The following is a 12,936-nucleotide window of genomic DNA, read 5'->3' on the forward strand; positions in this document are numbered from 1 at the left end:
GCAACCAGCACTAGAAGAGGTCATGCTAAGGGAGGGTTAGCATGCTTGTTATCTAACAGATTGCAATGGAACTATTCACACTATTTAGATCCAGGGAAACTGTTTCAAGCAATAACCCTAAAAGATGTATTTGAGGATTGCCCTAATAGATTGTTGATTGTGGTTAATATTTATATTCCCCCCAATTGTAGTTTTAATACTGGTTTAAAAAATTTGTTCACTTTTTTAACTAAAGCGTTAGATGTCTCCCCAACTCCGCATGTGTTAATGTTTGGGGACCTAAATTGTAATATATCTACCTGTGGGTTGGAGTTGTTTAGAAATATTCAATTGGAAGAGTCTCTGAATATTCCTCCTGCCCAGTTTCCGTCTAAAATTAAAACTAACAAAAGAGGTAAACTTATCTTAGATGGTTTACTTAAAGTTGAATGCTTAATAGTAAACGGGAGGCTTCCGTCTGACACCCCGGCAGCTTATACTCGTAAATCTAATAAGGGAAAATCTATTATTGATTTTATCATGGTAGATTATTCCGGTTTTCACCTACTAAAGGATATGAAGGTCATTGAGTCTATTCTTAGTGACCATAATGCATTGATGCTTTCTGTCTCTGTTAATCTTCAGAAAGTGGATCCGTGGAGTCTGGATACAGATCTTGTGAATTTTGATTCCAGCTCTGGGAAATGTTTTTGGAACCCTTGTACTATTGAAAATGTAGTGCCTCTTTTGTATTTTACTGTTGAGAATTTACCCCTCTGGGAAGGGAGAGTGCTGTTAAGTTTTTTCAATTTTTTAGATTCTGTAACCGCTAGCGCAAAAAAGAAACCAGGTGTGAAACAATCCCTCGTAGTCCCTCATCCTCTACGGGCTTTAAATAGAGAAATAAACAAAGTGGTAAGGGGACAATTTTTATTCTTTACTCAAGAAGCTAAGTCGTTGTTGTTTATCTTAAAAAGAAGGAGAGTTAGACTTAAGGCCCGTTTAAAACGTTCTAAGGAAGATGCCCTCTGGATTCAACTGAGGGAAGCTTCTTATAATGGCCAAGCCAAGACATTCTGGTCCTTAATTGGCAAAGGCTGTGGTACTAGAGCCAGTCCTACGCCTATTGCCATTGAGGAACAGGTGTGGGTTCTTTATATCGAGAAGTTGTACAGTAATAATAATTCTCAAGTTTTTAATGTCGAATCTGATAATGTCTCACGTATACTTAACTGTCCAACGGAAAAGGAAATTGAATATGCCATTAAGAATATGCGTTCCTCTGGTGCGATGGGCCCTGATAAAATCCCAATTTCAGTATTAAAACACCAGAGTGAACTTTGGAGTAAAATACTCTTTCCAGTGTTTAAATTTTGTTTTTCTAATGGAACAGTCCCCCCCTCCTGGAAAGGAAGTATTATTGTCCCTTTATATAAAAAAGGGGCAAGAGATCTACCGCAAAATTACCGTCAAATCGCTCTGCTTGATGCCATTGGTAAGGTTTTCGCAAAATGTGTGCTTACTTTAATGAATCAATGGGTATCTGAACATAAAATTCTTCCCATGGAGCAAACAGGTTTTAGACAAAATCATGGAACTTTAGACAACCTGACTGCATTGCAAGTTATTAATGAAAAATATGTGAAAATCCGTGGTGGTCAGGTATATGGCGCCTTTATTGACTTCTCCACCGCCTTTGATAAAGTAGATAGAATTTTGCTGTGGAGAAAGTTATTTAACTTAGGTATGCCCCCATTCCTGATCAAGTTAATTCGCGCCCTTTACTCTGACACCTGGTGCAGAGTTCTACTTGGAGGTGAACGTGGTGTATCTAAATTAATTCCCACTTCCAATGGGTTGAAGCAAGGTTGCCTTTTGGCTCCATTGCTATTTTCCTTGTATACGGTTGATTTACCCGTCACACTTTCCGCTTGCGCCGGTATTGCCCCGTCCTTGGGTGGTGTTCCAATTGCATGCCTTATGTATGCAGACGATATCCTAATTTTGGATCTCACCCCAAAGGGCCTGAACAATCGGTTGCAAGCACTCTCTGAATTTGCGGAAAGTCATTTCCTATCAATAAATACGGCAAAAAGCAAAGTGATTTGCTTTTCTGGTAGAAAGAAGTCTAAATGCCTTAATTATCCATGGGTTGTGGGGGGGAAAAAACTGGAATGTGTGAAATCATACACCTTCCTAGGTAAAATTGTCACTTATAATTTAAGTGACAAACTACACATTGACAATAACTCTCGGAAGGCTATTTGTCAGGGAAAGAGTTTAGTTTCCCTGTATAAAGCCACAGGTAGAAGGCATTTTTCTATTCTTTTAGATGTTTTCAGAGCGAAAGTTCCGGCCTCCCTGTTATACGGAATTGAGTTAATTGATGTAAAAAAGTGGAGTTTTTTAAACCCTGTGGAAGGGAAAATTTTACGCAGTTTAATGTCTGTAGGTACAGCAAATTCGACTGCTTCTCTGAGACAGGAATTGGGTTTACGTAGCAGTTGGGTTCAAGGTCTGGCAAGTATAATACGTTGGGTAGTAGCTCTATCTAAAGGTGAACCTAATACCTTAAGAGATCTTATAAAAAATGAATTACTAGGATCTTTTAATGATTTCTCCCTGATTGTAAAAAACTTCAGATTTGCCGTGTTGCAATTGAAATTGGATGAGGAGACTTTATTTTTATTATCCTCTCATCCATTAAAAACTGTTCTGAAGTCAGCCTCTTGGGAATTGGGGTTTTGTCAGGATAGAGACTTCTGTTTAGCGAAAAGAGGTGGTACGCCTGTTATTGATTCTTATACCCTGCGGAAAGCTCAATCGTATATGTTTTGGAACATTTCCCATGGCGTCAGGCGCCTTGTGTTCTTATTAAGACATAATTTGCTTCCCCTGAAAGCTCTACATGCCAGCTGGTATGGTCATTCGGCATGCTGTGATCTTTGTCAATTGTATGATCAGGACTTAGATCATGTCATGTTTGTTTGTTCTGCACTGATGTCTTGCAGGCGTAGATGGTTAAGACCAATTTGCTTACAACTCAACATATTATCTGCTTCTTCATTTAAGGCAGCCTTGATTAATCCTCCTAATGAAATGTTTGCTTTTAAACTGTACAACTTTTTTAAATGTTTTTTGGACCTGTATTAAGATGTCTCGACTAATTGTGATGGAATAATGTATTATGTATTTTTTGTTTTGCATGTATATGTTGTTTTATGTGGACCTCATAAAGAGTTCCTTATCATAATAAAATAAACTTGAACTTGATATATCCACCCACATTTGCATGAATCCAGCAGTACCCTCAAAATATGTATGGCTCATAGACATTGTCATCTTTTTATCCATGTGCACCACACAGCCATCAAGCCATCTAGTCCACATCTGCCTCTATCTCAATGTGCCTGTAAGTATGTTGCCTGATTACACTTTTGTCCGCATTTTTTTTGTTATTCCCAAAGCATTTGAGCGGGTGCTCGAAAACAAACCATGATCTAGGTAGTTGGGTTTTTGTGTTCAACGACAAGATCAGTGTTGGGCTAGCAGAAAAAATCATTTAGAATTGTGAGATGTAAATGGGTATTCTTGCACACAAGGAACAGCAAAATGATGCCATCTACAGAGCTAATTCAGTCAGTATCTTTGTTGATCATTTCAGGGTTTTATTCGCCATCCTCTCAACCTCGATTAATTCAGTCATCATTGGATTTGTTTACACCATATAAAGGCTGGAAGCTTTATTTTTCTGAAGGTATGTTATTTTCATTAATGCATTCAAGTTTGATTTTGCATAAGGTTTAAAAGTATATCTGATAATTCAGTCTGACTCTGGGAATGCCAGCAGTGTTGTTTCTTTGGTTTCAGAAACCACGTGCTGCTCTTACATGATCTGCAGGTGGAACGTCCTTGGTTTGATTTACAGAATAGGAGACAGTGGACATTTCTGTTCATAATTGGACTTGGAAATGCAGAAAATCTGCGAATATAATGACTTGTTCACTGTAGGATGTAAATATTGCAAACAAAAACTTGCATGTTTTTGTGTATTCACAAGCTGTTCGTAGGTTGGTTTCCGCCATTGAGACACATGCAAATCTACTCTTGTTAAAGGCAGGTGTAAATGCTCTCCTGGTGACATATGAAAGGCTATATAACGGGGGTGTTGCAGAAGGGATATCTTTGTGGACAAAAACAGTGTTAAAAAAAAAAAAAGGAATTTTCTTTTGCACATTTCCGTGATGTGGATGTCTAATTGTTTCACAAGATGCACAGCAGCATTTCCAGAACCTGGATCCCAGGAAAAGATACCAGGCCTCACTTGCTGTCCTCAGAGTGCATGTGGGAACTACATTCCAGTTGACTTCATCAGACCCAAACTGAGCACAAAATCCCACTCTAAAAGCAACTTCTGGATGTTGTATTACCTAAGAGAGACAGAAGAATTGTCCTCTTGAGTCCTTGTTCCAAGCCACTTTTATTCCCAGCACATCCTAGCTCTGAACCCTCCACAAAGCCCACCGCCCTCCCTTCTTTTTGCTGCTGTGACCACCCCTTTCGCACATCAACTCTTCCCTCACCTGTTGCAATGTTTCCCCCTTGTTGTAAATTGATCTGTTGCTTTGCAGGTAGGTTTGGACTTCATGACACACATTCCGAAATACACACACAGATATTAGAATGCTCCCATCTGGACAGCTTTAAAGTGTATGGAATCCAATGCCTGCTCTTAGTGGGATATGTGATTGAGAAAAAAATGTAAACATCTATCTGATCCATTGATTCATATGTTTTTTCGTAAGCTGGCTTTCCTGTCATGAGGGATAAGCATAAAATAGCCTTGGCATCTGCCAAGGTGGCCACAGATTATTGAAGAATGAGGGCTGAAAGTATCCTTGTTGCACTACTCTTTATATACCAGTGCAGTTAGACAGAGTTGGTACAAGAACCTACTGTCTTGGTCTTTTGGTCATAATTCAACGTTAGTGCTGTGCATTACACAGTATTCCTGATTTGTCTTTGTTTGGGTGGCTGCATTCCAGCAGAAGTTTCACTGTTTTTAAGTACTATTTTCTTCATCCAAGGTCCATTATTGACACTACAGTGATGGTCTGATGTGATTTCCCTTTTGTGTAACTATTTCTGAGGCCTTGCATTGGTAATCTTTATGTGTGACCAAATGGAAGAGGAGTTGGTGATGATATTTGCACAGTGCTTTCTGTGCAGGAAGAATGCCACTGCATACATAAAATTTATTGGACAAACGAGTTAATTCTGAATGGTTGGTACAACAGGTGAGTTTTAAAATTTTGACAGACTGTTACAGAAGTCCTTTCCAAATGAAAGGACCCGGACCTAGAACTGTGTGGCAGCTGTGCAGTTGTATAGGGAAGCATGGCAAGGGTCTCTGACGTGGTGTCAAGCTGCCTATTATGCGAGGGAACAATCTTGCAGTGCATTAATTGTGCTGTGTTACCACTAATACAATATTGTATACCTAAATAAGAGACTTATTTAAAATCGTTCTTGACCTCCGGCTGGGTGTTAGTGTATTTTCCTCAAATTCTGTGCATGTGTAAGTTTGGCTACTTTCTTCCTAATTTAGTTGACTTGAAGAGGGTGGGGGGGGGGGATTATATTTCCCAGATCCCCAGGTGGATGTTCTCTTTTGCAGCATTTTGCCGCTGCATAGTCTTTAAAAATAGCATTGGCCCAAAGTGCCTACATGAAATCTGTTCTAGTGTGAACCATCATTTAGCTGGACCTGCTGCTCTTTCATCCATTGGTCCCTGAAGTACCAGTCTTCATTTGGAGAGCCTTCGTTTTTAGAACTCCCATACTCTGTGACACAAGGCTCTCTGTATGAGGCTCTTTACTTTTGAACTCCTTCCGCTTCATCTTCAGAAACAACATTCTCCTATCCTGTTGAGCAGTATTTACCACCTGGCTGTTTTTGTTAATCATTCCACCTAAATGCCCTCCATGTTATTGTTCTCCTTTATGCCTAGATATGGTTCAGTCAGTGGTGCTCATTTGAGAAATAAATAAGGATCTCAGGGTTATGTTTTTGGTTCTAAGAAGCCTGGTGGGTCTGTAGCAGATAGTACTTAACTATGTACATATGTCAAGCTTTCTTTGGTGAACAGGGCTGATATTTTAAGGTGAGTTTGGTGTACTTTGAGGTTTCTAGTTCAGGGTGACCCTGACTGACTTGTTGAGCTCTTCAATTTGTCGATTGTGATGTGCGTCACAGCACGGTAAAGGGACTCCCATAGTCTAATCTGGAATGAATGACGTCTCTCATGATGGAGGAGTCCCCTTGCGTGGCAGCAAAGGAATCTGGTTTGTTACCAGGCATGGCTGCTTGGCCTTGAAGTAGCAGTGATAATTTGGTGTCAGACGTGTTCTTTGTGAACACAGCAGCCAGCCTCAGTTTATCACTCAGTGGGGTCTTCTGGGCTCTGTCACCAGAATGACATTCTTCATCCAGGACCGAAACAATACTTTGATAATGCAATTAACGTCAATGTACGTTTCTCCTTCCTCGAACCTACAAAAAGGAAAAAGTCTGAAATTGCACATGATGAAGAAATCAAGCCCTTTTTCTATTTTACACATAATTGTCTTTTGAACATAAGGGGGTTCATGCAAAAAAGGCATTTGCAAAGTCACTTGAATAGGCACAAAAGTAATTTGTAAAGTCACTTGAATATGCACAAAAGTCATTTGGAAAGTCACTTGAACTAACTTCTCTTATGCACTGCCCAAATTTGGAATTCACCGAAGTGCTAACTGATATATTACCATTACAGTGCGATCTATTGTGATTCGTAAGATTAAAGGGGCATCCAAGAGACTTTTGTTTCTATACTGTATTCTATCAAGTGTATGCACAATACTATGTGACTACTTTAGTGGCCGTAAAGTTTGGAATTGCTAGTACCAGACAATGCAGGCTACAGCCATTCTGAAAATATAAGCTATCCATATTGAACAGCATACAGCTTTTTCTTGGTGGAGACATTAGTAGGAGCGGAAAGTGGTCTCAGTGAAATTACTATTGTGCCACTGTTTCGGGCCCCATCAGTTTCATGAGGTGGACCGTTTACAACTTGTTCCAAGAAGACCGTTAGCACTACGAGGGGGGAAACAACCTTTACAACGCAGTCATTACATCGCACTACCTTTAGAACGCCGTCATTACATCGCAACATCCTTTACATCGCAACATCCTATACATCGCATATCATTACAAAGCAGCCATCACACCGCATGTCACTACAACGCATGTCACTACAACACATGCATTGCATCACAAGTCATTACAACGCATACCATTACAACGCATAGTACCCTTACACTATCCGACACTTACCCTACTGTTGGACTCACTGGAGAATAGTAATTTTTACCCCTACACTATCCAACACTTCCCTTAAATGCAATGTAATGGAATGCGTTGTAATGGTATATTGCGATGTAATGGTATAATGCGATGTAATGGAATGCGTTGTAAAGGTGGTTTCTAAAAATGCGATGTAAAGGCATGCAATGTAAAAGAATGCGTTGGAAAGGATGCTGCGATGTAAAAACTGCGTTGTAAAGGCATGCGTTGTAAATATATGTGTTGTAACTTCATACATTCCTGCGAGGGAGGTGCTGGTTACAGCGCAGTGTAGGTTACTATGCTGTGACTAGATTCCTTGTCCATGGTACCCATACTGTATACGTCTTTGGAGAGTAATAGAAGGTACTTTATTAAAGCATAGCCATGTTTTCAAGGATGTACTTACTGAAGCTAAGTAAGACAGACATTTCATGGGAATTTGAAATGTACAAAAGTTGTAGCCAGTGATTGAAATTCTTAATACCATATAGGACAGCAGTTGCCCCCCGCCCCCTCACTCATTTTGACCGATGTTGAGAATTCTTCCCAAGGCTGGTGAGGGTTTTTTAGCCTCGTTTACTGAGTTCAAAGGCCTTTGCTGTTAATTAATACCCATCTATCAGTCAATAGCAGTGTTTGAAGACTGCAACATAGCATCACAGATATCTGAAGTCTGTGAATGCATGCAAGTGTTGTCCGAATGAGAGCGGCTTTCAAACCAGTAACCAACTGTGCAATGTGATGTTTTTTTTTTTTTTTCTTTTTCTTTTCTTTTAAAATACTGTCTTATTTATGACTGTGTTTCTGCCACTCGGGTTCTCAGTAATGGATTTCTGTCTAATTTTATGTCACTTATGGAACCCCTTGCAATTGAGGATACCTTCATGGTTTTGGGGGACCTAAACTTCCACTTGGAAAAAAGGGAAGATATGGAAACCCAATCTCTTGTGGAGGATCTTAGCGCTTTAGGATTAACCCAGTTGATAACAGTATCCACTCATGAGGCGGGTCATACGTTAGACGGTATCTTTTCTAATACAAAGGATATAACAGTAGGTGATATACTGCCTCTCACTTGGTCCGATCATTTCGCCATATTGAGTAATATTTTTATCACCCAGACCTATACCCCAAAACAGGCTCCTCTAACTCAAGAACTCGTCAAAGTCTGGAAGGATGTTGATGACGCGACCCTAAGGGCCTACCTAATTAACTCCCGTCCAACTATTTCTGCAGATGCTAATATAGCGTGCATCAATTTTTGGACTGGTTACGTAGCGCAGTGGAGACACTGGTTCCTCTTAAATCCATCTCCAGAAATAGGAAAACGCCGTCTGCACCCTGGTTCTCTGAAATATTAAGAAAACAAAAACAAATATGTAGGAACCACGAAAGAATTTGGCGAAGGTCCTATGATAATGAAAGTAAAACCCTATATAAAAATACTTTGCTCATTTATAAAAAAAATGATCGAGGCCCCAAATTTTTTTTTATGGAGAACAAATCGAAAATGCAAAAAATTCAAGCAGACAATTGTATGAGGTGGTGAAATCTCTGGCTGGGAAGTTACCTGACCTGCCCCCCCCGCTTTCTCAAACGCTTTGTGATGCTCTGGCAAATTTCTTTTTTTCAAAAGTAAATGACATCTACTCGGAGTTTGCAGTGACTGATAAACCTATGACTTTGGTTCGCAGCACCCGAAGCAAACACCCGGAGTGTCCTCTAGTCCAATTCAAAGAAATAAGGGAAGATCAAATAGCTGACACTATTAAACTTATTAAAACAGGCTCCGCCATTGATCCTTGTCCCCCAAAATTTTTCTCCCCAATAATTGATTTGATCAGCGAAGCCATCATGCACATTTGTAATGCAATGTTTAAATCCGGGATTTTTCCAGACAAGCTAAAAAACACGCTTCTAAAACCACTTCTTAAGAAGCCAGGCCTAGATAAAGATTTGCTGAAAAACTATAGGCCCATTGCAAGTCTGCCTTTTCTAGCTAAGGTGGCCGAGAAAGTTCTGAATGATCAACTTTCGGACTACATTGAACAAAACGCCCTGTTGGACAATTCCCAGTTTGGCTTCCGGAAAATGCATAGCACGGAGACCGCACTAATTAAAGCTGCGGATGACATCAGAGCCATCAGAGACCGGGGGGGCACGGCGGTTTTGGTTCTTTTGGATATGTCTGCGGCCTTCGACACGGTCAACCATTCCATCCTGATTGACCGTGTCGCAGAGCTGGGCATTCACTCCAAGGCTGGAGCCTTACTTGCCTCCTTCCTTTCGGGTAGAACCCAGGCCGTAACATTAGGGCCGTTTAAATCGGCAGACCTGGCGCTACCCTGTGGGGTTCCTCAGGGCTCCTCCCTAAGTCCGACACTTTTTAACATCTATGTGTCGGACTTAGCTAGGGTCATTAAGACCCACCGGTTGAACATTACAACCTATGCCGATGACACTCAGTTGGTGCTAGCCATCAATAATGACGGAGAAAGAGTAGCGGCCCAGTTCCAGGAAGGTATGCTGGCCATTAAGGAGTGGATGGCCTGTAATTGCTTAAGACTGAACTCCGAGAAGACTGAGGTGATTATCTTTGGTAAACTATCACCTATATGGTCTTCTATTTGGTGGCCTCCATTACTTGGAACGATACCAACCCCTGTTCAGAAGGTTAGGAATTTAGGCGTCATCTTTGATGAGAATTTAAACTTTGTTAATCACGCCAACCAAATAGCTTCCTCAGCATTTCATAAACTTAAACTTTTAAGAAAAATAATTCCCTTTCTCTCGGAAACTGCTAGGAAGACGGTAGTGAGCTCTCTGATCTTGTCATCCCTTGACTACTGTAATGGTTTATTTGCGAACGCTCAATGTCGGGTGGTCGCCAAGTTACAACTGGTCCAGAATGCGGCGGCAAGGCTGCTATCTGGGACCCCCAAATTTAAACCCATTACGCAAGCAATCCGGAACTATCATTGGCTGACGGTTAAAAATCGAATCAGGTTTAAAACTTTGTGTCACACGTTTAAAGCCCTCCATCAGTTAGGGCTGGAGTTTCTTAAACAGAAGCTCTTCTTTTATCGCCCCACCCGTCAACTAAGATCAAAAAATCTTTATCAACTAGCGGTGCCACGTTCAAAGACTGTCACTTGGGGAGATCGATGTTTCACTAGCACCGCGGCCAGACTTTGGTACACTCTTCCTTTGGTGATTAGATCTACATCTACGCTGTTTCAGTTCAGGAAGTTGTTGAAAACCTGGCTCTTTGATCAGTAGCTGCTTTCTGTACCCCATTATTCTTTATATTTCGCTCCGTCTCCTGGGAGGCTTTAGCTGAGTTATAGCGCCAAGACGCCCACGGGTATATGTTGCGCTTTACAAATTTAAAAAATAAAAAAATAAAAAAATATTGAAGCTAGTTTGATAAGCCATGAATTGAAATTTTACATTCTGGTTCCCCAGACTGCAGTTGCAGCCTTCTGCATAAATAAGTGGGATAAGAAATTCGTCATAGTTTCTCATGTATTGCGGAGTCCATGTCTGTGCGGTGCTGGAAAGAGTGAGGATGGTAGCTGTTTGGGGATCTCTATGTTAATGGGCAATTTATAAGCCGAGAGGAGGCAGTGACTTTTTTTAACCTGGGAGATGGACAGTTTCTGCATTACGGAAAGATATCGAGTGTTGCGCGGGAGGTCTGGCCGTCCTTCCCTGAGGAGCCCCCTAGCACTAATATACTGAAAGTAATATTGTACATTGCCCATGAATGCCAGTTGGTGTCATCTTTACCGAGCCTTACGGGATGACTTACCGGATGGGACTCTACTGTGCATACGAAATGGGACATACTAGTTGGGGAGCCCCCTAACGGAGGGGGAATGGCTGAAGGTCCATGTGGGTGTCTGAAATGTAGCCTCAAATGCGTGTTTTAAACTCCCTCAATATAATTTTCTACACCAGACATACCTTATGCCACAGACACTGAGTTGGATCTATCCCATCTACCCAGGAACATACCCACGATGTGGGTCGCCGGAGGCTGACTTTACCCTTATGGCGTGGGCCTATCTGTCCCTCACCTCCTACTGGGAGTCCATACTCGCTCACCTGAGGGAAGCTACAGGTTGGGTGGTTCCCATGGAGATCTGACAGATGTTGCTTGGTTTACTTCCTACCCCAAGAAACTAAGTAGAAGATTTGGTACTAGCAAAGAAATGCTTTGCTATTATGTGGCTTTTTCTCCGCCACCGCTCGTTGAAGCATGGCTGAAAGACCTATGTGAATGGGAGACTGCAGAGGCAGGTGAGAATGAAACCCATTCGGAAAGCTGAATAACTTGAGGATGATCTTCAGCAATGGTTCTATATGTTATCTGACTTGCGGGAGGCACAGGCCCCAGGGGTACAGGATACTGCAGTTGAGGAAGAGATCCTGCTAACCCCTGAAGGTTTGATGGCTAATGACCGGCGGAGATTGAGTACACACTGGGATACATAGGACGTATTTACACATTTCATTCTTCTTGTTGACCCTAGATAGTATGACAGGGTTCTTTAAATTCTGTGCAGTACAATTGCACGGTCCTATCTAATAATCTTAACATTCCTAGATGAGAACTGGAACATTTAGATGTATATGATTCATTTGCTTCTGGTCTCGGTCTCGGTCTCGGTGTCTCGGTCTCGGTGTCTCCGGTCTCGGTGTCTCGGTCTCTCTCTCTCGGTCTCTCTCTCTCGGTCTCTCTCTCTCTCGGTCTCTCTCTCGGTCTCTCTCTCTCTCTCGGTCTCTCTCTCTCTCGGTCTCTCTCTCTCTCTCTCTCTCGGTCTCTCTCTCTCTCTCTCTCTCGGTCTCTCTCGGTCTCTCTCTCTCTCTCTCTCTCTCTGTCTCTCTCTCTCTCTCTCTCTCTCTCTCTCTCTCTCTCTCTCTCTCTCTCTCTCTCTCTCTCTCTCCCTCTCTCCCCCTCTCCCCCTCTCTCCCTCTCTCTCCCTCTCTCCCTCTCTCCCTTCGCCCCCCTCCCCCTCTCTCTCCCGCTAACTTGGAAATTACTGATGAAGCCACGTGCGGTTAATCTGTATCGTTGTGGGAGGGGATAGATGGCTATCTCTATAGCGAACTCCTATTGAAAAAAGCGGTCTCTGTGATTTTGCAAAATGGCAATCTATTTAAAAAAAAAAATCAGTCACAGAAAGCAGTATTACCTGTGCCACATTTCACTAACTCAGCTTGTGCGGTCTGCTTGCAATCCATAGTTTATGACTGTGTAGGTTACAGGATCTGTGTTTATTTTATTTGCATTTTGCACAGTTAGGGCACAGCCTTTCTAAGAGCAAACAACAGCATAAATAACGTTGCTGCATTAGCACCCTAAAAAGCGTCAGCATAAAATATTTTAAAAGCATCTTTTCAGAATTTTAAAAAAGAGCAAACATTTATGTGCCTAATTAGGCTTCGCCTGCATAGCGCTTGCGCTGTGCTTGTGAAATCTATCGTATTTAATATAAATCTTAAAAGGGGTTTACATCCCACCCTTACTTTTTATTTGTTTGCGTGCTTGCCACTTAGGTTTC

At 41.5% G+C, this 12,936-nt stretch overlaps 1 protein-coding gene across 2 annotated transcripts in view; it reads left to right on the forward strand.

The window, feature by feature from the left end:
- MCM8 (minichromosome maintenance 8 homologous recombination repair factor) overlaps window positions 1-12,936 on the forward strand; it is a 402,649-nt gene that overhangs the window by 25,540 nt on the left and 364,173 nt on the right. For both annotated transcript variants that reach the window (XM_085612630.1, XM_085612631.1), the window contains exon 3: window positions 3,644-3,736. In XM_085612630.1, the coding sequence (XP_085468756.1) occupies window positions 3,644-3,736 (93 nt within the window). The remainder of the gene's footprint in view (window positions 1-3,643; window positions 3,737-12,936) is intronic.

The sequence above is a fragment of the Triturus cristatus genome, chromosome 6 (assembly GCF_964204655.1).
Source record: "Triturus cristatus chromosome 6, aTriCri1.1, whole genome shotgun sequence".
NCBI lineage: Eukaryota > Metazoa > Chordata > Amphibia > Caudata > Salamandridae > Triturus > Triturus cristatus.